General features: G+C 43.0%; 1 protein-coding gene across 1 annotated transcript in view; it reads right to left on the bottom strand.

Annotated features, from left to right (window-relative positions):
- The window catches only part of SYAP1 (synapse associated protein 1), a 41,150-nt gene that overhangs the window by 15,264 nt on the left and 2,266 nt on the right, over positions 1-23,620 (bottom strand). The window contains 4 exon segments of the mRNA NM_001131559.1: positions 1,616-1,755; positions 3,681-3,754; positions 9,239-9,305; positions 10,131-10,249. Coding sequence (NP_001125031.1) covers positions 1,616-1,755; positions 3,681-3,754; positions 9,239-9,305; positions 10,131-10,249 — 400 coding nt within the window.

Raw genomic sequence — 23,620 nt, 5'->3', positions numbered from 1 at the left:
GGCAAACAGCAGTCTACTTTGTTGACCAGAGAAAACTGTACTGAGTTGTCTGCAGCAAGGGTGGAAGCCCAGAGAGCCCCTGGGCCTCCCATCTTGCCCTGCCCTGCTCTGCCCATGTGGGGAGGGGAGCCAAGCTGCTCCACACTCAGGGACCGGTGGCACAGTTGAGACTGGGGGTGTGACATCAAGGTCAAGCCACAGGGGTCAAGGGATAGTCTGCCTATCAACTGGCTCTTCCCATTGTCTTGCCTGCAGCCAGGCAGGAGGCCAAGGAGTCCTCTGCGGGCAAGCTACCTTCCCACAGCTACTGAGCCTCTCCAGGCCAAAAGGCTTGTCCCCACATTCAGTGGCCATGTACCCTTTCAGTATGGCACTGCTAATGCGAAGGGACAGGTAAGGAGAGCCTGCCACATAAACGACAGATCCCCAAACAAACACAAGAGTCCCGAGGGAGGGAACAGCATAAAAAAAGGAGTCTGTCTTTTATTTGAGACAGGGTCTCACTCTGTTGCCCAGGCTGGAATGCCAGTGGCGTGATCATGGCTCATTGCAGTGTCGACCTCCCAGGCTCAGGTGATCCTCCCGCCTCAGCTTCCTGAGTAGCTAGGACTAAAGGTGCACACCACTACGCCCGGCTAATTCTTGATTTCTTTGTAAAGATGGTGGTCTTGCTATGTTGCCCAGGCTGGTCTCGAACTCGGCCTCACGTGATCCTCCCACCTCAGCTTCCTGAGTAGCTGGGACTAAAGGTGCACACCACCACGCCCAGCTAATTCTCGGTTTCTTTGTAAAGATGGTGGTCTTGCTATGTTGCCCAGGCTGGTCTCGAACTCAGCCTCACGTGATCCTCCCACCTCAGCCTCCCAAAGTGTTGAGATTACAGGCATTGGCCACTGCACCCAGCTGAAAAAGGAGTCTTTTGAGAGAACTGTAACTAATATACTCAGGGAACAGTAAGATACTGCACCCATATGACAAGGTTAAGAGAAAGGGAACACTGACAGAATAAGAAGGAACGCTGACTCCAAACATGCGACAGCTTCAATACAAGGGACTGGACTGGAGAAGGCACGGAAGAGCTTGAGACAGAACACCCAAGGGAGGCAGCAGCGGGGAAGGCGGCCACTGCTGGCCGCACCACCAAGGCAGGCTTCCAGAATGCATCATGCATGCGCTGGAGCCTACAGGACAAGCTGAGATTTGTGGAGCCCAGAGGAGCTGTTGGAGGAAAAGCCTTAGCAAAGAGAACAGGAACACTGCCACTGGAGGGCAGAGCCTGAATGGAAAACGCAGTCAGCTTGGAAAAAAGATCCCGATGAGCCTCAGAGACCAGAATGTGATTCAGGGTGATGCAGCATGTTTGTGGTTTCTGTAGGGAAATGTGTTCTACCTTGTAACTGGGATAGAAAAGCACATTTCATCTCTACCCTGTATTTCCTGCCAAGTCAGACCTTGGTTTTGATTCCAGGGTGCCCTGACCAGGGGAGCTGCCAAAGGGCTGTGGAGCCTGCTTTTATGAACAAATAGAGACCCTTTTGGCCCCTTCCATCATTATGTGCTGATACTGAGCACATAATGGAGGCCACGAGGAAACGCTGGAGAATACTCTGCTTACAGTTTAGGAACGAGGGCAAATCTCATCTTGCTTAGCAGTTCATCCTCCTGGAGCATGACCAGGGCCACGGGGTACATCTGATCAAAGTCGAAATTAAATTGCACGCCGGCCGGAGGGTCACGAAGGAAATTCCTCTTGTCCTTTGATAAAAACAGAAAAAAACACAGGGTATTCCACAAAATGTGATTAATATATAACAATTTTTTTTTTTTTTGAGACGGGCTGTCGCCCAGGCTAGAGTGCAGTGGCGCAATCTCGGCTCACTGCAACCTCCACCTCCTGGGTTCAAGCAATTCTCCTGCCTCAGCTTCCCGAGTAGCTGGGATTATAGGCATCTACCACTGCGCCTGGCTAATTTTTGTATTTTTAGTAGAGATGGGGTTTCACCATCTTGGCCAGGCTGGTCTCAAACTCCTGACCTCGTGATCCACCTGCCTCGGCTTCCCAAAGTGCTGGGATTACAGGGGTGAGCCAATGCGCCCACTCTTTTTTTTTTTAATTTTATTTTTGTTTTGAGATGGAGTCTTGCTCTGTCGCCCAGGCTATAGTGCAGTGGTGCAATCTCAGCTCACTGCAACCTCTGCCCCCTGGGTTCAAGCAATTCTCCTGCCTCAGCCTCCCGAGTAGCTGGGATTACAGATGTGTGCTAGCACGCCTGGATAATTTTTGTATTTTTACTAGAGATGGGGTTTCGCCATGCTGGCCAGGCTGGTCTCGAACTCCTGACCTCAAGTGATCCACCCACCTCGGCCTCCCAAAGTGCTGGGATTACAGGTGTGAGCCACTGCACCTGGCCTACTACATAACAATTTATCATAGACTGGAGAAGTATTATATTCTTTCTTTATTTTGAGACAGTCTTGCTGTGTTGACCAGCAGGAGTGCAGTGAGACTCTCAAAAAAAAAAAAAAAAAAAAAAAAAAAAAAATAGAAGCGGGCAGAGTGTAGTCGGTCATGGCTATAATCCAGCACTTTGGGAAGTTGGGCAAGAGGATCACTTGAGGCCAGGAGTTCAAGACCAGCCTGGGAAACATAGTGAGAACCCATCTCTACAAAAAATTTTAAAAATTAGCTGGGCATGGTGGCTTACGCCTATCGTCCCAGATACTTGGAAGGCTAAGGCCGGAGGATCACTTGAGCCCAGTTCAAGGCTGCAGTGAGCCATAATTATGCCACTGTACTCTATCCTGGATGACCAATTGAGACTGTGTCTCTTAAAACAAAAACAAAACAAAACAAAAAAAATTAAATTAAAAATTTTGGCAGGGCATGGTGGCTCACACCTGTAATCCCAGCACTTTGGGAGGCCAAGGCAGATGGACTGCTTGAGGTCAGGAGCTCGAGACCAGCCTGGCCAACATGGTGAAACCCTGTCTCTACTGAAAACACAAAAATTAGGCTGAGTGTGGTAGCTCACGCCTATAATCCCAGCACTTTGGGAGGCTGAGGTGAAGGTGGATCATGAGATCAGGAGTTCGAGACCAGTCTGGCCAACATGGTGAAACCCCGTCTCTACTCAAAATACAAAAATTAGCAGGGCGTGGTGGTGGGCACCTATAATACCAGCTACTTGGGAGGGTGAGGCAAGAGAATCGCTTGAACCTGGGAGGAGAAGGTTGCAGTGAGCCGAGATCGTGCCACTGCGCTCCAGGCTGGGTGACAGAGCGAGACTTTGTCTCAAAAAAAAACAAAAACAAAAACAAAACACACACAAAAATTAACTGGGCATGGTGGTGCATGCCTGTAGTCCCAGCTACTCAGGAGGCTGAGGCAGGAGAATCATTTGAACCCGGGTGGTGGAGGTTGCAGTGAGCCAAGATTGCACCACTACACTCCAGCCGGGGTGACAGAGCAAGACTCCATCTCAAAAAAAAAAAAAAAAAAAAAAAAAATTTATGTGTACATTTTGTTAATGTACACATCATGTGTTAATGTGTACATTCCTAACATCTCAAAATATTTTAAAAACTGTATAGAAAAATAAATTCTACTAAAGTCATATCAACAGAGATATATCATGACAGGAAGGAAGTATGTTCTATCTGGGGTACCACAAGATACTTACAGCTGATAAGGCCAAAATTTGTTGTTGAATTGTTTCTTCATCGTTAGTGTCAACCCATGGGGGCACAGCTGCTTCTATACAGTTTTTAACGGCAAAGAAGAAAAGAGAAAAAAATAGGTCATGATGGTTACACTGCAGTCTATGGTTTCAAAGCATGAAAGTTTCTGCATGACCACTAAAAGTAGCAATTTACCAATAAGTTCCAAATATGAACATGAACCCTAATAACCAGACTTATTATTATGAATTGTATGCACATATGCATTTGGTAAAAAAAAAAAACTCTACTTGAGGCCAGGCATGGTGGCTCACACCTGTAATCCCAGCACTTTGGGAGGCTGAGGTGGGTGGATTGCTTGAGCCCAGGAGTTGCAGACCAGCTTGGGCAACATGACGAAACCCTCTCTCTAAAAAAAATACAAAAGTTAGCCAGACGTTGTGGTGCATGCCTGTAGTCCCAGCTACTTGGGAGGCTGAGGTGGGAGGATCACCTGAACCCAGGAGTCGAGGCTGTAGTGAGCTGTGATTCCGCCATTGCATTTCAGCCTGGGTGACAGAGTTGAGACCCTGTCTCAGAAAAAAAACAAAAACCAAAAAACTCTACTTAAACGATACAGTGGAGAAACCGGACAACACCTTAATCAGGTGATCAAAATCAACAATGTGGGAGAGATGAACATCATGGCCCTCCAGATGTGGTATCTTGAGGAGGACATCATCACCTATGTAGTATTCTGGCTAAAAATGGACAATCTGAGTCTAGTTATGAGGAAATATCAGATAAAGCCTGAATGAGGAAGAATCTATTAAAAAAAAGGAAGAGAAGTATTCTTCAAAAACATTAATATCATAAAAGACAAAGAAAGGATGTTGGAATGTTCCTGATTAAAGAAGGCTAAGAGACATGACAAAGAATACAATACCTTATCCTCAACTGGATCCTATACTGAGGGGGACAAATGTTATAAAGGATATCACTGGGTCAACTAACAAAATTAACTGATGAACAGTAAAGTATTGCATCAAGGTGAAATTTCCTAATGCCGTTAACTATACTATGATTATGAAAGAGAATATCCCTAATTCTTAGGAAATGTGTACTGAACATTTGTGTACACACAAGGAAAAAAGGGCACACACACAGACAGCAAGAGCTGGAGAGAGGGCGTGAATAAGGCAAACAGAATAAAACTAGAGCAATTTAGGTACTGGTATATGGGTGTTCTCTGTACTATTTTTATTCTTGCAACTTTTCTGTAAATTGAAATTTTTTCCAAATAGAAAAATTTTTAGAAAGTTACTTAAAAAAATGAAAGAAAAATGGGTAAGTATATTTCTGGAGTAAAAAAAAAAGAAAGTTACTGTACTTGATTCATGATAAAAGGTGATGTTGTAAGACAGGTGATTAGGAATAAAAAGAGGGTTTTCAGGAGCTAAAATAAAAAAAAAGAAAGAAATGGACAAGTTGGAGGCAGTAAACAATAGGGCTGGAATCAAATCCTCAATGAGCCGTTAGAAGCTAAATGCTGGGAATGCCAAGATCTAGCCCACGTTTTTCTGGGGCTCACAAGATAGAGGTGATTAGAATCCAGCACTGTAAGTGCCGTGCCAGCTGACAAATGACAACCCTCTGGAGAGGTGAGAACTACAAGATTTTCTGGTGACCTGGGAGCCCAATCTTGGACTAGGAAGAGGAGGTCAGTGGTGGATGGGGGTGGGGGTGTTTAGAGTGGAAACAAAAACAATGGCAAGCTCGTCTGAAGATCTCTCCCATGTAAGCAGCACGGAGCAGCTAGAGAGCAGAGTGAAGGCTGCAGATCTGCGTGATCGGCACAGAAGACACACAGGCAGGGGGCCCTTAATAGTCTCATTCAGCAACCCACAGCGGCAAGATTAGGATGGGAAGCAGAAGTCACAAAAATGTGGACTAATTCATAAGCCACTCAATCACTCCTGCTGCCTTAACACTAGATTCTAGCCCTACTGGTCTTGCAACACAAAGTGAAAAGGCAAATCTTGCAAAACGCATGGTGCTTCACAAAGTCAAAGTGACATGGGATAGCTGCCTGCATCACCACAAAGCAAACAATAAGGAGGACCTGGCAGTTAGGGCACCTATGCCTGAAGGAAACACAAGGCTGGTGACCCAGCAAGTGCTTTAAAAGAGAATGATTTGATCCCAGCTACTCGGAAGGCTGAAACAGGAGAATTGCTTGAACCCAGGGGGCAGAGGTTGCAGCGAGCTGAGAAGGTGCCACTGCATTCCAGCCTGGGCAACAGAGAGACTCCATTTCAAAAAAAAAAAAAAAAAAAAGAGAGAGAGAGAATGATTTGAAAACCAAAGGGGCAATTAAGGCAGGCCCTTGGAGAGCAAATGCTTTGCTGTCCTGGAATATTTTGGCAGAAATAGTCCCTTTACTATTATGCTCTGAGTCAGAGGGAAGACATATCATATCACGAGCCCATTGAGAGAAAAGTTACATGCATGTGTGGATGGACACAGGGATGGATAGGCAGATGAGCACATGCTTCATTCTTTGGCTTATCCCAAGTCAGCAAATGGTGGCAATTATAATCCAAATTCTATTAATGATAAGATAATCTAAACATATTTGCACATTTTAAAGAAAAAATTAGGGTAAAGCCCCCAAAACATTTTTTCTCGCACACTTTAGTCTCCATTCCAAGTCTCTTCACCTTGGGTAGTCTCTCCTGGTGCTATTTATGCTCAGATAATGAGGCCCTCCTAAGATACTTGTATGAGGAGATGCTCCCCACCCCAAGTTCCTAAAATTATTTTTTTAGAGTGACCAAAACCTCTTGGTTCTCCAACCCCAAGGACACTTCTTAGTTCTCTTCTCTCTAGGCCAGCTTCCTTATCTGGAAAACGGAGGTAATAGTAAGTACTTCATAGAGTTACTGTGATTATGAAGTGAAGAAATGCATGGAACACATTTCCAAGGTGCCCTTCTCATGGTCACTGTGAGTGGACCTCTTGGCCCTGCCTCCCATGGCTGACTGCTCTCCTGGAAACTCTCCCCTCTCTGGGCTTCTGCTACTTCTCTCTCCTAGTTGTCCACTCTCTTGGGTAAATGGGCACTGTTTTTATTTTCTTTTTTGAGATGGAGTCTTGCTCTGTTGCCCAGGCTGGAGTGCAGTGGTATGATCTTGGCTCGCTGTAACCTCTGCCTCCCAGGTTCAAGTGATTCTCCTGCCTCAGCCTCCCGAGGAGCTGGGATTACAGGCACATGCCACTAGGCCCAGCTAATTTTTGTATTTGGTTTTGAAGGCAAATTTCAGTTTCATCACTTACCAGCTGAGCGACCTTCCGCAAATTACTTACCCTTGCTGACTGCATCTTTATTATTTATTTATTGAGACAGAGTCTCACCCTATCACCCAGGCTGGAGTGTAGAGGCACAATCTCGGCTCCCTGCAACCTCCGCCTCCCAGGTTCAAGCAATTCTTGCGCCTCAGCCACCCAGACAGCTGGGATTACAGGTGTGTGCCACCACGCCTGGCTAATTTTTGCATTTTTAGTAGCGATGGGGTTTCGCCATGTTGGCCAGGCTGGTCTTGAACTCCTGGCCTCAAGTGATCTGCCCACCTCAGCCTCCCAAAGTGCTGGAATTACAGGCATGAAGCTACCACGCCTGGCCCTGACTGCATCTTGAAATGAGATATTATATATAAAATGCCTGCTGCTCAGCAGGCACTCAGTGATGTCAATTCCTTCCCCTCCTCCCCTCCCTAAACACTGTGGAGCTTCTGCTCATCTCCCTTCATGCTTGACACACTTTCATAGAGGAGCTCATCTACTCTCACGGTTTTTATGTGACTTGATAATAATCTATATCACTAGACTGAATTCTGCTTCATGCTTCAAACAGGAATAAACTGCTGCAGGAGCCTGCTTATTTAATTCAGAGCCACAATGAGCAAACGAACTTTCTGCAATGACAAAAATGTTCTGTATCTGCATTGTCCAGTGCGGAAGCCATTAGCCATATGTAGTTACTGGGGACCTGAAACGTGGCTGATGCAAAAAAAGAAGGAAATTTTCCCCAGATAAATCACTTGTGTTCCCTTTCCTGTCTTTCTACATGTTCCTATCTCCGGGATGTCTAACTCACTTCAAAACTGAAGTTGCCTCCAAACCTTCCATCTCCATGCCCTCACAGTTCGTATCTCAGAGGCATCAGCTCCTACAGCAAGTACCCAAGCCAAGATCACTTTTGCTGCTTCCAAATAATCACTAGTGATGGTAACTTGTATACCTCACTTGTCTAAAAGAGTTGCCTCATGCTTTTGAGTTTACCTAGGTGCAAGAATGCCTGATGGAAATTCACCATGGGATTAACTGTGGCACAACTCGAACTGAATTGTTTTCTACTACTTTTTTTGAGATAGGGTCTCACTCTGTAGTCCAGGCTGGAGTACAGTGGCATGATTATAGCTCATTGCAGCCTCAAACTCCCAAGCTCAAGTGATCCTCCTGTCTCAACCTCCCAAGTAGCTGGGACTACAGGTGTGCACCACCACACCCATCTGGCTAATTTTTTATTTTTATTTTTTTGTAGAGATAGGGTCTCACTATGTTGCCCAGGCTGGTCTCGAAGTTCAGGCTCAAGTGATCCTCCCGCCTTGGCCTGCCAAAGTGTTGGGATTACAGTTATACTACTTTTGCCAAATCTAAAGATACGAGGCTGGTTTTGTGTTTGGGTGCTACCAAATGGTAAGAGTAGGCATGCTGAGGCCTTATAACTTCAGAGGCATGTGTCAGCAGTAATGTATTGAGTATGTTCTCCAAACACCCGTGACTCTTTACGGCCCTCTGTCACTGCAGGTGCGGTCACTCGCCTCCCTCGGAAGCTCTTCCATTTTTTCTCCTGAAGACAGCAGGAAGGGAGCCACCACTTGCTAAATGCCGGTCATGTGCATACTGTGCACTGTGCTGGGCATGTGGTAGAAAGTCAGAACTGAGGCCAGGCGCGGTGGCTCATGCCTATAATCCCAGCACTTTGGGAGGCTAAGGCGGGCGGATCACGAGGTCAGGAGTTCGAGACCAGCCTGCCAACATGGTAAAACCCCATTTCTACTAAAAATACACACACACAAAAATAGCTGGGTGTGGTGGCTCGTGTCTGTAATCCCAGCTACTCGGGAGGCTGAGGCAGGAGAATTGCTTGAATCTGGGAGGCAGAGGTTGCAGTGAGCTGAGATCACGCCATTGCACTCCAGCCTGGGTGACAGAGCAAGACTCCATCTCGGTGGGGGAAAAAAAAAGAGTAAGTCAGAATTGGAAGCTTACTTGCCTCTTTCACAGCCAGCTCCCCAGTGGGGCCGGCACTGGCAGCCCTCACCCAGAAACAATCTAGTCCCTTCCTTTAAATCATGGAAGTTTATGGGTTTGTCTCCCTCACTAGTCTTTGTGCTACCCAAAGGATGGGGCCATTGCATATGCATTTTTGTGTTCTCAGACCCTCAGTGTGGTATCTAGCACATAACAGGTGCTCAATAAAACTTGGCAGGTTAATTAAGACAAACCTATACCATACCTGACTTCTTTGTATGTTGCTCTTCAACAAATTTTTTCTGTTCCTTGTGAAAATCTCCTATAATTGTCTGTTAAAAAAAATACATAGTCAAATTAAATAGCAATATATCTAAGGTTTAATTGATGACTTCCTTACTTCAAATATTTACCAACATAAACGAAATGCTATAGGCCCACTGCAAAAAACAAACTCACTCCTTAGAGTCTTAAAAGGGTTGTTCCTAATGGGCTAGAACCTTAGTCGCATGATGCAAAGGCATAAATATATCCTCAAACAGTTATAAAGTTAAACTCACAACATGAAAAGTTGGCCAGGCGTGGTGGCTCATGCCTGTAATCCCAGCACTTTGGGAGGGTGAGGCGGGTGGATCACTTGAGGCCAGGAGTTCGAGACCAGCTTGGCCAACATGGTGAAACCCCGTCTATACTAAAAATACAAAAATTAGCTGGGTGTGGTAGCGCATGCCTGTAATCCCAGCTACTTGGGAGGTTGAGGCAGGAGAGTTGCATGAACCCAGGAGGCAGAAGTTGCAGTAAGCTGAGATCACACCACCACACTCCAGCCTGGGTGACAGAGTGAGACTCCATCTCAAAACAAACAAACAAACAAACAACATGAAAAGTTTAGTATAACCCCCAAGTATCAATGTATTGATTGTAATATATTAAAATAAAAACAGCTATTTAAATCAAGTACTGTAATTTATATGATACTTACTTGTTATACAAAGAGAGGAAAAAACCAAAAATCTCAACAATTAACATTTTTGTCAGAATATGATATTCTACTTAGGTTAAAAAATGTTCATAAGAAGAAGAAACAATCAACAAGAGGAAACAATGAATTTCATATATTTCATACATTTCTACTTCCAAAAGATAATTGAATATACCTTGTCAATGATGCCATCTATTTTTCCTTCTTCTACGGATTTCTTTATTGTTTGTGCTGTTTCAGCAACTGATTCAGTTATCTTTTTTGTGGCAGCAGATGCAAAGTTAAATAAATAGTCTGTAAAGAATAAAAAGAATCTGTGGTTATTATGTTTGAGATTTTTCCCTTAAAGAGATCTTATGAGAATCTAAAGCATTAGGGCATGTTCCTTGTTCATAAGGAACTGAAAGAAGGAATGAGAAGCACTGACAGTGTTGAAAAGCACCACTTTCTTGGTGGACTGGCCAACCATACTGGGCCTTTCATTCATCTCTTTTTTTGTTTGTTTTTTTTTTTTTGAGACAGTCTCACCCTGTCACCCAGGCTGGAGTGCAGTGGCGTGATCTCAGCTCACTGCAACCTCTGCCTCCTAGGTTCAAGCGATTCTCCTGCCTCAGCCTCTCGAGTACCTGGGACTATAGACGCCTGCCACCATGCCCTGCTAATTTTTTTGGTATTTTTAGTAGAGACAGGGTTTCACCATGTTGGTCAGGCTGGTCTCGAACTCCTGGCCTCAAATGATCTGCCCGCCTCAGCCTCCCAAAGTGCTGGGATTACAGGCGTGAGCCACCATGCCTGGCCTCATTCATCTCTTTCAAAGACCCTTAGCATACTCTTCCCAGTAGCTGCTTCAAAATTTTCTTGCTCAAGTCTCTGGTTCTAATTTATCTCAGTAAATAATCTACCCTCCTACTTTGCCAGTAAGAACAAGGCTCCTTTATACTTTCCTTCCTTTCTAGATCTCATGTATGCCATCTTTATTTTCTCCTCCTTCCCTCCTGTGCAAAGAAAAAATGCCCCTCCTTTCTCAAATTAACATGTCCCATGATAAATCTGGGGGAATTTTAAATAAGAAATAGAAATCTTGGCAAGCACTAGTAGAAACAGAAATCTTTTTTTTTTTTTTTCTTTTTGAGATGAAGTCTCACTCTGTCACCCAGGCTGGAGTGCAGTGGCGTGATCTCAGATCTCAGTTCACTGCAACCTCCACCTCCCAGGTTTAAGTGATTCTCATGCCTCAGCCCTGCAAGTAGCTGGGATTACAGGCGCCCGCCACCACACCCGGCTAATTTTTGTATTTTTAGTAGAGATGGGGTTTCACCATGTTGGCCAGGCTGGTCTCAAACTCCTGGCCTCAGGTGATCCACCCGCCTCGGCCTCCCAAAGTGCTGGGATTACAAGCGTGAGCCACCAAGCCTGGACTAGAAATCATTCTTAATAATAATGAGCAAATAAGTAAAACAAGATTAAAAGTGGAACCCACAAAACTTCCAGTTTTTACAAAACAAAACCACAGAATTAGCTTTCTGGAAGACGTGAAAAGACATATGTGTCAAGGTTCTATTGCGCTATAAGGGCTCATTTGTTGTAATCCCAGCACTTTGGGAGGCCAAGGCGGGCGGATCAGGAGTTCGAGACCAGCCTGACCAACATGGTGAAACCCCGTCTCTACTAAAAATACAAAAAAATTAGCTGGGCATGGTGGCGTGCGCCTGTAATCCCAGCTACTCAGGAGGCTGAGGCAGCAGAATCGCTTGAACCCGGGAGGCAGAGACTGCAGTGAGCCGAGATTGCGCCACTGCACTCCAGCCTGGGCAACAGAGCGAGACTCCGTCTCAAAAAAAAAAACAAAACAAAACAAAAAAACGGCTAATTTGTAGACAAATATCATTTCAAAGTCCACATCCTACAGAATCCAGGCTGCTGAAAGAGACCTGAGGCAGGTCTTGAAGCTGGACCTGCTGGGGGATGCTCCCAGGCAGTTGACGTCCTCCTCTCGTGAGAAATAGCTGGCACATTAGGGCAGTCTTGCCTCTCTTACTTACACCTGTTGAAGGGGCAGGCAGGTGGAGAAGGTCCCATAAGAATGGCAAAGAGAGCTCTACACAACAGATTCCATCCTCATTCTGTGGGTGGTATTACTTCCAGGAAACCAGCAGACTGTATAGGTGTCTGGGAGCCAGTAATATTATCACTCCATCTGAATGATCCTTTCACCAGCTTCCCATTTAACAATCTACTTCCTCCCATTGTGTCTGGTAGTGTTTATCTGTCAACCCCAACAAAATACCCCTAGGACATACCACAGGAAGCTACTTGCTACTTATCTCTGGTCTAGTTCTCATCTTTCTCCCTCTTCCCAGTCTACAGTCATATGATCACATGGAAATTCTTCACTACCTCCAAGGAGGCCTCCTTGGTTTGAAACATTTTTGTCTGCTCTCTCTTTATTTGGCTAACTCTCCATATGCTGTGTGTCTCCACTTAAATATCACTTCTCCTTAGGAAATATTCCCTTGACTACGATGGATGTCCTGAGATGTGTTCCCTCCGTACATCCCGTGTTTTGAAGACTGTTGCCTGATCAACAATCTTCAAAATACTCTACCGATTACTTGGTGAATGTCTTCTCAGCCAGACTGAAAGCCCATGCTGAGCCCCATGAGTGCAGGGACCTGGGCTGTCTGATACCCCACTGTATCCCCAGCGGATGACCAGTGACCAGTACGTACTTGTTGAATGGATGAATGGGGAGTAACAGAACAAATGCTGAGCTTGAGTGAAATCACTCGTTTCTCTTTAGTTATGACTACTCTACTTGTACAGAGTGGTATGATAAAATGGGTAGACAGCCACACTAGTTTGTAAAACTGTTGCAGGCCAGGTCTCACTAACATAGGCCTTCATCACAACTGTTTCAGTACTGACTGAGTGGTTAAGTTAAATATTAAAAGCCAGTGACTGGGCCGGGCGCGGTGGCTCACGCCTGTAATCCCAGCACTTTGGGAGGCCAAGGCGGGCAGATCACGAGGTCAGGAGATCGAGACCATCCTGGCTAACATGGTGAAACCCCGTCTCTACTAAAAATACAAAACATTAGCTGGGCGCCTGGGCGACAGAGCGAGACTCCGTCTCAAAAAAAAAAAAAAAAAAAAAAAAAGCCAATGACCTTATGCAAAGGCTGGAATGTAACAAAAGCTCAAGAGTTTTGCCTAGGCCTTTCCTGAACCTTAAAGCATGACTAAACTATTTCACTACTGAAAATATATGAAAGAGTTCTAATTATTTGGCTCACAGAAAAATAAAAGTGCTTAAATACTTTAACAGAAAAAAAGAAAGACTAGTCAAATGCTTTTTCAAGTTTATATGACTTAAGTAAAATCTTTAATAAATAAGCTAGCTTTAAAAATTACTGGTAAAGTAATATCAGAAATGTCTTCAGAGTTGCCAGCATATATTTTTGTTTGCATTTATTGATCAAGCAATTTCATACTTATCTCTGCCAAATACTATAAGGTATCAAAATTTGGCATAGAGGCTACAAAACGATAACTCAGCCCAAAACAGAGTGATCTTTGCTGTGTAATTTTTTTTTTTTTTTTTTTGAGACAGAGTTTTGCTCTTGTCGCCCAGGCTGGAGTGCAATGGCACAATCTTGGCTCACTGCAACCTCCGCCTCCTGAGTTCAAGTGGTTTTCCTGCCTCAGTCTCCTGAGTGGCTGGGATTACAGGTGTACGCCACCATGCTCAGCTAATTTTTGTATTTTTAGTGGAGACAGGGTTTCACCATGTTGGCCAGGCTAGTCTAGAACTCCTGACCTCAGATGTTCTGCCTGCCTCAGCCTCCCAAAGTGCTGGGATTACAGGTGTGAGCCACCGTGCCCGGCTGCTTGTGTAATTTTTAATAAATAAAACATTGATATTGGTTTAATAAAGATAGCTACATCTTGAATTATTTAGTAAAATACCCTAACTTCTGATCTTGTGGCCTTAGGCAGTCTAGTCCACAGACATAAAGGAAGTTTGTTCTGGGAAAGGATGGTTATCATCTTTGTTTCAAAGCTAAACTATAAACTAAGTTAATGAACACGAATAGCTTGGAGGTTAGAAGCAAGATGGAGTCAGTTACGGCAGATCACTTTCACTGTCTCAGTTATAATTTTGTAATGGCGGTCTCATAACTTTCAATGATGACTATTACAGTTTTCATAAATTAGGTAAATGATTAAAATAAATAATTAGATAAATGTAATGGGATACTCATAAACAAATGTCATAATTTTGAATCTAAAGTTATATTAAACAACAGATATTTCATTATTTGGGTATTTTCCAATAAAAATATATTGTAGGAAAACATTCTTTCTAAACATTGTGTCCTTTTTAAAGGGTAACTAATTTTTGTCTAACTCAAAGCTTATTTAAAGGTTATATATAAAACATGGTAAAAGAAACCAGGAAATAAGAGAGATATAAAGAAAGTTATAAAAATAAAGAGAGTTTTAAAGATTACTGGTGAAATAAAATATCTTCAAAATGTAAACATTTGGTCTAAATTATGCAGGTCAAATATTAGGTTTGCTAAATGCTTTGCGTCATAAACTGCTTCTTTGACTTAAACATTGTTTGATTTATTTTGGAGCACATTAGATTCTAGAAAAGGCCTGGAGACACGTGAAATTAGCCATGCCCCCTAGCTATGCAAAAGGTATTAAAGAAAAGAGATTTTATATAAGAAAGGATCTTGTATGGCAAATTCTTGTCCTAAAGTAAAGTAACTGGATGTTTAAAAAGAGGGATGTTTAGGACAAGTCAGAAAGTCAAGGTATGTCATAGCTTGTCTGTGTAAGTCGTGAAAGAATTTTTGAAAGGGAATTTATGCAACAAATATTGTACAATTTAAAGGTGATTAGGTCTCTTAAATGCTTTATAAAATGCCACTATGACTCTCAGCTATACAACTTGCCTGCTTTACAGCTAGATAAGGCCTGGGACACATGGAGTTAGATGCTGGAATAAGTCAGACTTTATCTGCACTTCTGTCTAGGTCTTAGGCTCCACACCTAGTACATAAAATTCCAAACTTACCAAGGTTTTCACCAAAAGTAAAGGTTGCTAAGAGTTAACAGTGTAACATGTATTTAAGATTACTGAAGAAACAGATTTTTTGTTTGTTTGTTTTTTTCTTTTTCTAAGACACAGTTTCACTCTTTCGCCCAGGCTGGAGTGCAATGGTGCGATCTTGGCTCACTGCAACCTCCACCTTCCGGTTTCAAGCGATTCTCCTGCCTCAGCCTCCCGAGTAGCTGGGATTATAGGCACCTGCCACCATGCCCAGTTAATTTTTGTATTTTTAGTAGAGACGGGGTTTTACCATGTTGGTCAGGCTGGTCTTGAACTCCTGACCTCGTGATCCGCCCGCCTTGGCCTCCCAAAGTTCTCGGATTACAGGTGTGAGCCACTGTGCCCAGCCTGAAGAAAGTTTTACATGGAAAAGTAAAATATGCATATTTACAAGGAAAGTAAAATATGCTTTTGGTAAAAAGATTATAAGGAGGCATGAGAATGTGGATTTTTGCCTAGATTAAAAGGTTAAAGGATTGTTTTAAGTTGGATAAAATAAAGATGAAGGTTTAAGCAAGTTGTGGAAGGTTGATCGTAAAGGAAATTCTGTGTGTAAACATACTGGCTAAAGTTAAAAGGGTATCATCCAGTTTTTATGTAAATTGACTATTAAAATAAAAGCACATAGGCTGGGCGCGGGGTGGTTCATGCCTGTAATCCCTGCACTTTGGGAGGCTGAGGTGGGCAGATCACAAGGTCAGGAGTTCAAGACCAGCCTGGCCAACATTGTGAAACCCCGTCTCTACTAAAAATACAAAAATTAGCTGGGCATGGTGGCATATGTCTGTAGTCCCAGCTACTTGGGAGGCTGAGACAGGAGAATTGCTTGAACCCAGGAGGCAGAGGTTGCAGTGAGTCGAGATCACAGCACTGCACTCCAGCCTGGGTGACAAAGCGAGACTCTGTCTCTAAAAAAAAAAAAAAAATCAATAAAATCAATAAAATAAAAGCATAACAGGTTTCTTTGAAAGCACTAACCTGCTCTTTAACAAAAATTATAAAGGGTTATATAAGATGTATAAAAATATTACCTCATGGTCAAACATTAAAATTGGGTCAATATGTCTATGAGGTTTTAATAAGAATTGGGTTTAACATTAATAGTACACTAACGTAAAGGTGAAATTTGGCTTATTTAGTACCAAAAACCATACAGGAAGCATTGCCAAATATAAAATGGGGTTTGGCTTTCTTTGGGCCATATATGTGTAAATATCTTATTGGTATGTGTTCCAAAATCATGTGAAACTCCTATAATTCTAACAGTGTACATTTTATCAGTAATAATTACAATTATGTTAAATTATTGTGTGCCACAGAGGTAACAGATTTTGTCAATTGCGTCTTTTTTTTTTCTTTTTTCTTTTTTTTTTTTTGAGATAGATGCTCGCTCTTTTTGCCCAGGCTAAAGCGCAGTGGTGCGATCTCGGCTCACTGCAATCTCTGCCTCCCAGGTTCAAGCAATTCTCCTGCCTCAGCCTCCTGAGTAGCTGGGATTACAGGTGCACACCACCATGCCCAGCTAAATTTTTGTATTTTTAGTAGAGACGGGGTTTCACTATGTTGCCTGGGGTGGTCACGAACTCCTGAGCTCAGGCAATCCACACACCTCAGCCTCCCAAAGTGCTAGGATTACAGGCGTGAGCCACCGTGCCCAGCCTCAATTGTGTCTTTATGGCTACCTGAAAACTTTTTGTCATCCATAAACAATTGTTGTCTTGTTTTGGTCCTCCTTTATTTTTTTTTTTTGAGGTAGAGTCTCACTCTGTTGCCCAGGTTGGGGTGCAATGGCATGATCTTGGCTCACTGCAACCTCCGCCTCCCGGGTTCAAGTGATTCTCCTGCCTCAGCCTCCCAAGTAGCTGGGATTACAGGCACCCGCCATAATGCCTAATTTTGTTTGTATTTTTGTAGAGATGAGGTTTCACCATGTTGGCCAGGCTGGTCTTGAACTCCTGACCTCAGGTGATCCACCTGCCTTGGCCTCCCAAAGTGCTGGGATTACAGGCATGAGCCACTGTGCCCGGCCGTTTTGGTCCTCTTTAGAAGTTGGTTTTATAATCAGCTATAAAGCTCTAACATGTGCTCTTGAATGCAGGTTTCTGATAACTTTGGAGATTGTGACATCAGAATAGAGGAAAAATGTTCAGGACTCCTGAAGAGCTAAAATGTTCATTAATATCAAGCAGGACAGGAATTAACTGCATGAACCAAATAGGAGACTGGAGTGATCTTTTTGAGTTTTTGCTTAAAATATTGCTAATCCTTTGTTTTGCTTTTCAGAGTCAAGGAAACTTTTCTTTTGAGCTACTGACAGCTTTTAACAATTTAGTATACTACCATGAACAAAATGTGGAGCATATTTGTTTCTCTCTACCCGATTTTCTCCAGAATTTGGAAACTATTTGTGAGTATTCTTAATTATGGCAATATAGTTATTTGCATAAGTTCAATAAGAATCTGTTTTCATTTGTAACAGGACACAACTGGAAAAACTGGTTATTTTACCAAGGCTTTGACTGGAATGGTGTGTTTTCCTTTAATGAATCAAACTTGACTTATGGAGCCAAGAAAACCCTTGGAGAACTGCCCTCATATTTTGTGTACACAGTCCCTGTACAGGGTTTCTGATCTGTGGTAAGAATGTCACCTTCTGACAGGCCGGGAACCCCAAGTTATCTTGGGACCTCAAGAGGAGAGGAATTCACTCAAGTCATAGGTATTTGATGGTACAAATCCACGGCTGGGCTTGGCCTTAAAAAGGTCTTATCTTGCCGGGTATGGTGGCTCATTTCTGTAATCCCAGCACTTTGGGAGGCCGAGGTGGGCGGATCACCTGAGGTCAGGAGTTCGAGACCAGCCTGACCAACATGGAGAAACCCCGTCTCTACTAAGAATACAAAATTAGCTGCACATGGTGGCGCATGCCTGTAATCCCAGCTACTTGGGAGGCTGAGGCAGAAGAATCACTTGAACCCGGGAGGCGGAGGCTGCAGTGAGCCGAGATCATGCCATTGCACTCCAGCCTGGGCAACAAGAGCAAAAAACTCTGTCTCAAAAAAAAAAAAAAAAAAAAAAAAAAAGTCTTATCTCAGATTCCTTCTATGGAACAAAGTTCCATCAAAGCCTGTTTTTTTTTTTTTTTAATTTTTAAAAAATATATTAAATAAAAAATTTTATTTTAAAAGAAAATAATTTTTCTTGCTGCACTTCATACAAATAATCTGGCCAAGTACAATAAAGCAAATTGGTCCTACCATGATTTGTCTTCTAATAAAAATAGGAAACTAGAGAGAGAAAAATTATGTTTCAAAAACTATAGTACACCTATTGTTAAATTCTAATCTTGCCTGATGTTTTTCAGTTTTTATTTTTTTCCACAGTTTGGATTAAATTCTAATTTTTCTGGCCACAGGTCTTCAAAATAATGTTTTCAATTTTTCCTTTTCCTTTTTCCCCATTTTTCCTAATTGGAAATCACTGAAACCTAAGCTGTGCTTTCTTAAAGCCCTGTGAACTTAAGACTAGACAACTTAAACTTCAGAAGAAAACAGCAATAACCTATTTATATGTGTTGCTGTTGCATACTATTATGTTTCAGCAGGTGCTGCCTCTAAGCCTCTGAAACAGAGAGTGCTACCGGGAACAAGTCGACCTCTTCTACTTCAGTGCTGCATTCAGTGCCCTATAATGATGAGCCCCTCTAAGCAAGAAGTAGCCAGAAAGATTATGATGCCCCATCTCCCTATGATTCTCATGATAAATAAATATACGAGCATGATAGAAATCATGCACAAATTGACAGTGGGGATTGTGGCAGGCCAGGTCTCACTAACATAGGCTTCCATCACAACTGTTTCAGTACTGACTGAGTGGTTAAGTCAAATATTAAAAGCCAGTGACCTTATACAAAGGCCGGAATGTAACAAAAGCCCAAGAGTTTTGCCTAGGACTTTCCTGAGCCTTAAAGCATGATTAAGTAAATTTTACTGGGGGTCTGAAGAGACTCCCCAGGCCTCCACAAACAAGTTGATTGGGAGTCTGAAGGAACTCCCCAAACCTCCATGATTTAGCTGGAGACAAGATAAGGGTAATCACCTCAGCAACTGGACCCAGTTAGATAAAGTAAATTTACTGAGGCTCCAGAGGAAGGTCTTCAGGACTCAGACCTTAGTTATAGATTAAAAGAAGTTAATCACTTATGTCTTTAGATGAGTGCACACTTAACACGTAGACATATAGCTTAGAATGTTTATAAGCTCTGGAAAACTTTGTAATTTTGAGTTGGTCTGGTGATAATTTCCAGGCCTTCTCCCTGTAACTGGTTACAGAAATAAAAACTCTCTTCCTTCCCAGTTGATCTGCACCTTGTTCTTGGGCCACGAGAAATAGCAGCCTGACCCTCAGTTTGGTCCAGGAACAAAACCATGCTTTGCAGTCAGAGAAACAAATCTAAAGTTTCGAAAGAAGAGGGTTCTTTTGGAAATAAATTCCTTTTATCCTTTCCTCAGAAACATATTTTGAATTCAAACAATGATTTTTATTCCAAGGGAGAACTGTCATTTAAAAACTGGTATTTTAGCATAATCATTTCATTCCTCAGATTTTAATGACTCCATGGGTGGAGTTTACTGAACACACTGAATATCTGAGAAAGCACAAGTTCTTGCCCTCGAGGAACGTCCATCTCTAAAGCAAAACAAATAAATAGAGAATCTCAAAGACAAAAAGAGGAACAAGATTATTCATTAAGCAGATGTGGCAGCATGGAGGGAGAACTGTCTCCAGAGAGTTATTAGAGTGGCCTGGGAGTGAGATGCAGAGCATGACAAGAGATTTTCAGGGAAGAAGTCCATAAAGACAAGGAGTGATTTATTAATTTTGCAAAGAGATCAGCTGACACCACGTTAAAGACAGTTTTTATTTTGATTTTTATTTTTTATAGAGATGGAGTCTCACTATGTTGTCCAGGCTGGTCTCAAACTCCTGGGCTCAAGCAACCCACCCGCCTTGGCCTCCCAAAGTTTTGGGATGACAACTGTAAGCCACCGCACCTGGCTAAAGACAGTTTTTATGAACTGGCTAGGAAAAAACTGAAACTAAGATAGGAGTTAACAGGAAGTAACAGGAGTACAATGTCCACTTCAGTCCATAAAGTGAGGGTCTGAAACGAAGTAGCGCCAAAGAAAAGGAAGTCAAATTCAAATGTATCCGAATATGACTTAGCGACCTCCTGGAAGGTGGGGGCCGACAGCTAACATTTAAAGTAGTTATTTTACTTTCATTTTAATTATGTCATTTTTTATTCTCATAACCTTCCTGGGACAAGGAGAAGGAATAATCTGCCCAGTTCAAAAAAAGGGAAGCTGAGGCTCACAGAGGAAAAATGATTTGTCCTATGTGATAGGGGCAGATCTTGCTGACTGCCCAGCCAGTAGCCCATCTCTTCTGCCTTGGTAAAACCACCCCAATTTTGATGGGTGCCCATGTGGCCAGCCCCAGAGAATGAATCTTGACAAGTCCACACCAACGAAGGTAATGGCACTACCTCTGTCAGGATCTCTGCCACATACTTGCTGAGAGTCCCGTGTAGCTTAGAAAAGCCATGTGACAGCTCCACCCCAAGAAATTTAAGGGGACACCTGCAAGGTGGCATCCAGAAAGATTTTCTTTCCTAATAAAAAGGGAGCTATGGGGAGTCCTCATCCTCCCTTTCTACTGCAGTTGCTGTCTTGTGAGCCTGAAGTGACCAGCCTGAGGATGGAAACCAACTCACTGTGAATGAAGGAGAGGAAGCGTGGAAGAGATTGGTTCCCTGATCACATCGTTGAGCCATGGAACCGACCCTGGGACCTCCCTCCCATCCCCACACTTCTTGGAGATTCTGCAGAAAAGCATTAACATGGCAGGCCTGAGACTGCTGTCCTTGGAAAGTCTTGCTTTCAAGGCTGGCCACTGGCTGGGTGTCCGGGAACTTAGATTTCGGGAGGGCTCCCACCATTTCTTAAACTGCTAAGAATGCCTCATTGTGGTTTATGCTGAACTTCCGCTTTCCTTGTGGGGGTCTGGAATTTGGATATGTGGCAGGCAGAGGATACCTATGCGACCAGTCCCCAGTAAAAGTCCTGGGCACCGAGTCTCTAATGAGCTTCCCTGGAAGACAGCATCTCACACGTGTTGTCACAACTCCTTGCTAGAGGAATTAAGCACGTCCTGTGTGACTCTACTGTGCCTGCTTACCCCTGGACTTCCACCCCATGTGCCTTTTTCCTTTCCTGATTTTATTCTTGTACTCTTTCATTGCAATACATCACGTCCATGAATACAACTATATGCTGAGTCCCATAAGTCTTCTTAGCCAATCATCAAACCTGGGGATGGTTCTTGGGGACTCCCTGACACAAAAATAAAGTTCCTTTCATTAAGCCTCTGATCACTGGACTTTCTGTAATTTGCAAATGATATAACAATAAAGACAGTAAGTAGTGTAGGGAACTCAAACACAGGCTATCTGCCTCTAAATCCCAAGCTCATGCTCCAATCCCACACTGCCTCAGGTCAGTTGAGCAAGTTGACAAGGGCTTGAAGAACTGAAAGGAATGGTAAGAATAAAGGAAAGTAGGAAGAGCTTCAAAGGTCAGAAAAAACATAAATTTGTTAAAGTAAACACAGAGCAAGGTAGAGTTTAAGGCTTGCCGCAAGAATAGGAAGAGAATAAGCATACAGTGGCAAAGTCTTAGGAAATTAATATTCTTATAAAGTAGTTGGTTAATTTTTCAAAGATACTATATTTCATACAATTTTAGAATTTCAGCATCTTAGTGTGGGAACGGACCTTCCTATCCAGGTAGCCCCACTTCCAGGGGTAGGGAGCACAGGACTTAGAAGGGCAGCCAGTAATTACTGTTACTCAACTCTAATCAGAAAATTCTTCTCACTTCTCTAGTCATTTCTACCTCACAGCCTCAGATCTATCCTCATAAGGAACATCTACAACTTCTTTTCTGCAAAAGACCTTTCAGATTTTCTGCAATGTCCCTAAGTTTCTTCTTCAAATCGAGATCCCCAATTTTAAAAAGTATTGTTCATAAGCCCTAGGATCCAAGCTATTGACTGTTTGCATTGTAAACCTGGGTGTGTTATCAGAACTCAATTAGATATTTTACTTCTACATCAAAGCAGGTACATAGTTACCTCTGTACACTCTAACTTTAGGAGTCCTCTTAGTTTGCAAGTTAGGCAGCTGGAACTTGAAATATACTTTCCCTACAGAAAAAAAAAGGAGGACAGTCTAACACAGTCCCACTGCAATACTAATAGCACTTTTCAAAGGAGGAGGAGGAGGTGGCCCTTTCCCCATTCCTAGGCATGGAGTAGTTTCAGGGACGGCTTAGAAAAAGCCAAAGATCACAAAGCTCATCTTTGGCCATCCTCCCACTGATGTAAACTGTGTGACTGATTCAGATATTTAACATTCTCAGAGGTACAGATTTTCTTTTTATTTATTTATTTATTTTAGAAAGAGTAGAGGCAAAGCTCTAATTTGGTTGACTTTAACAAAAACCAACCAACCAACTTAATGGCATGGGGCCTTGAGGGAGGTAGGGAGGAGCTCTTAAGTGAGTTCTCCTATAAATTGTTCCTTCCTTTGGAGACAGTGACAATAGGAGGTTGTAAGTTTATCAGGAGGGAGGGCCAAGAATCAGGAGACCAGGAGGTTTGGTTTTGAGTGAGGGAGTGGAATGCAGGCCTGGGTGTCCACCACTAACTGGTGAGTTGCCTAAATGTATAAATAGGTCACCAGGAACCAGGAAGTATTTAGTGTCCAGTCTTGAAGGTAGGCACTCAACAAATATATGCAGAACAAATGGGGCTCCCAGGAGTTTTGTTTTTTTTTTTTTTTTTTTTTTTTTTTGAGATTCAGTCTCGCTTTGTCACCTACGCTGGAGTGCAGTGGCGTGATCTCGGCTCACTGCAACCTCCGCCTCCCGGGTTCAAGCGATTCTCCCGCCTCAGCCTCTTGAGTAGCTGGGATTATAGGCGCGCACCACCACGCCCAGCTAATTTTTGTATTTTTAGCAGGGACAGGGTTTCACCACGTTGGTCAGGCTGGTCTTGATCTCCTGACCTCATGATCCGCCTGCCTCGGCCTCCCAAAGCTGCTAGGGTTACAGGCGTGAGCCACCGCACCCGGCTGATATTTTATGTAGATTTCAAAAGACTTAAGAAATGAATCTACTCTGGGAGTCAGGCTCACAGATGTTTAATTCCAGTTTTCGAAACATAAATGGGTCTTCTTAAAGACAATATACTTCTTAGGATCAATATGTAGAAATAAAAAAAATCTGATCATCTCTCTTGTCTCTCACAGTTTGTATATGAACTAGAACCTTTACGACTTTCTAAAATCGCATAAATTTCAGAAAGGGAAGAATTCTCATTTATTCTAAAGCTTTAAATTCACAATGTGTGTGTGTTTGTGGGTACTTTCATCTAACCTCAGCTTCCATAAATATCAAAAGAGAATCTGGTGGGCAGAAAGAT

Source organism: Pongo abelii, chromosome X, assembly GCF_028885655.2.
Source record: "Pongo abelii isolate AG06213 chromosome X, NHGRI_mPonAbe1-v2.0_pri, whole genome shotgun sequence".
NCBI classification, from domain to species: domain Eukaryota; kingdom Metazoa; phylum Chordata; class Mammalia; order Primates; family Hominidae; genus Pongo; species Pongo abelii.
This window is presented reverse-complemented; position numbering and strand designations above follow the sequence as displayed.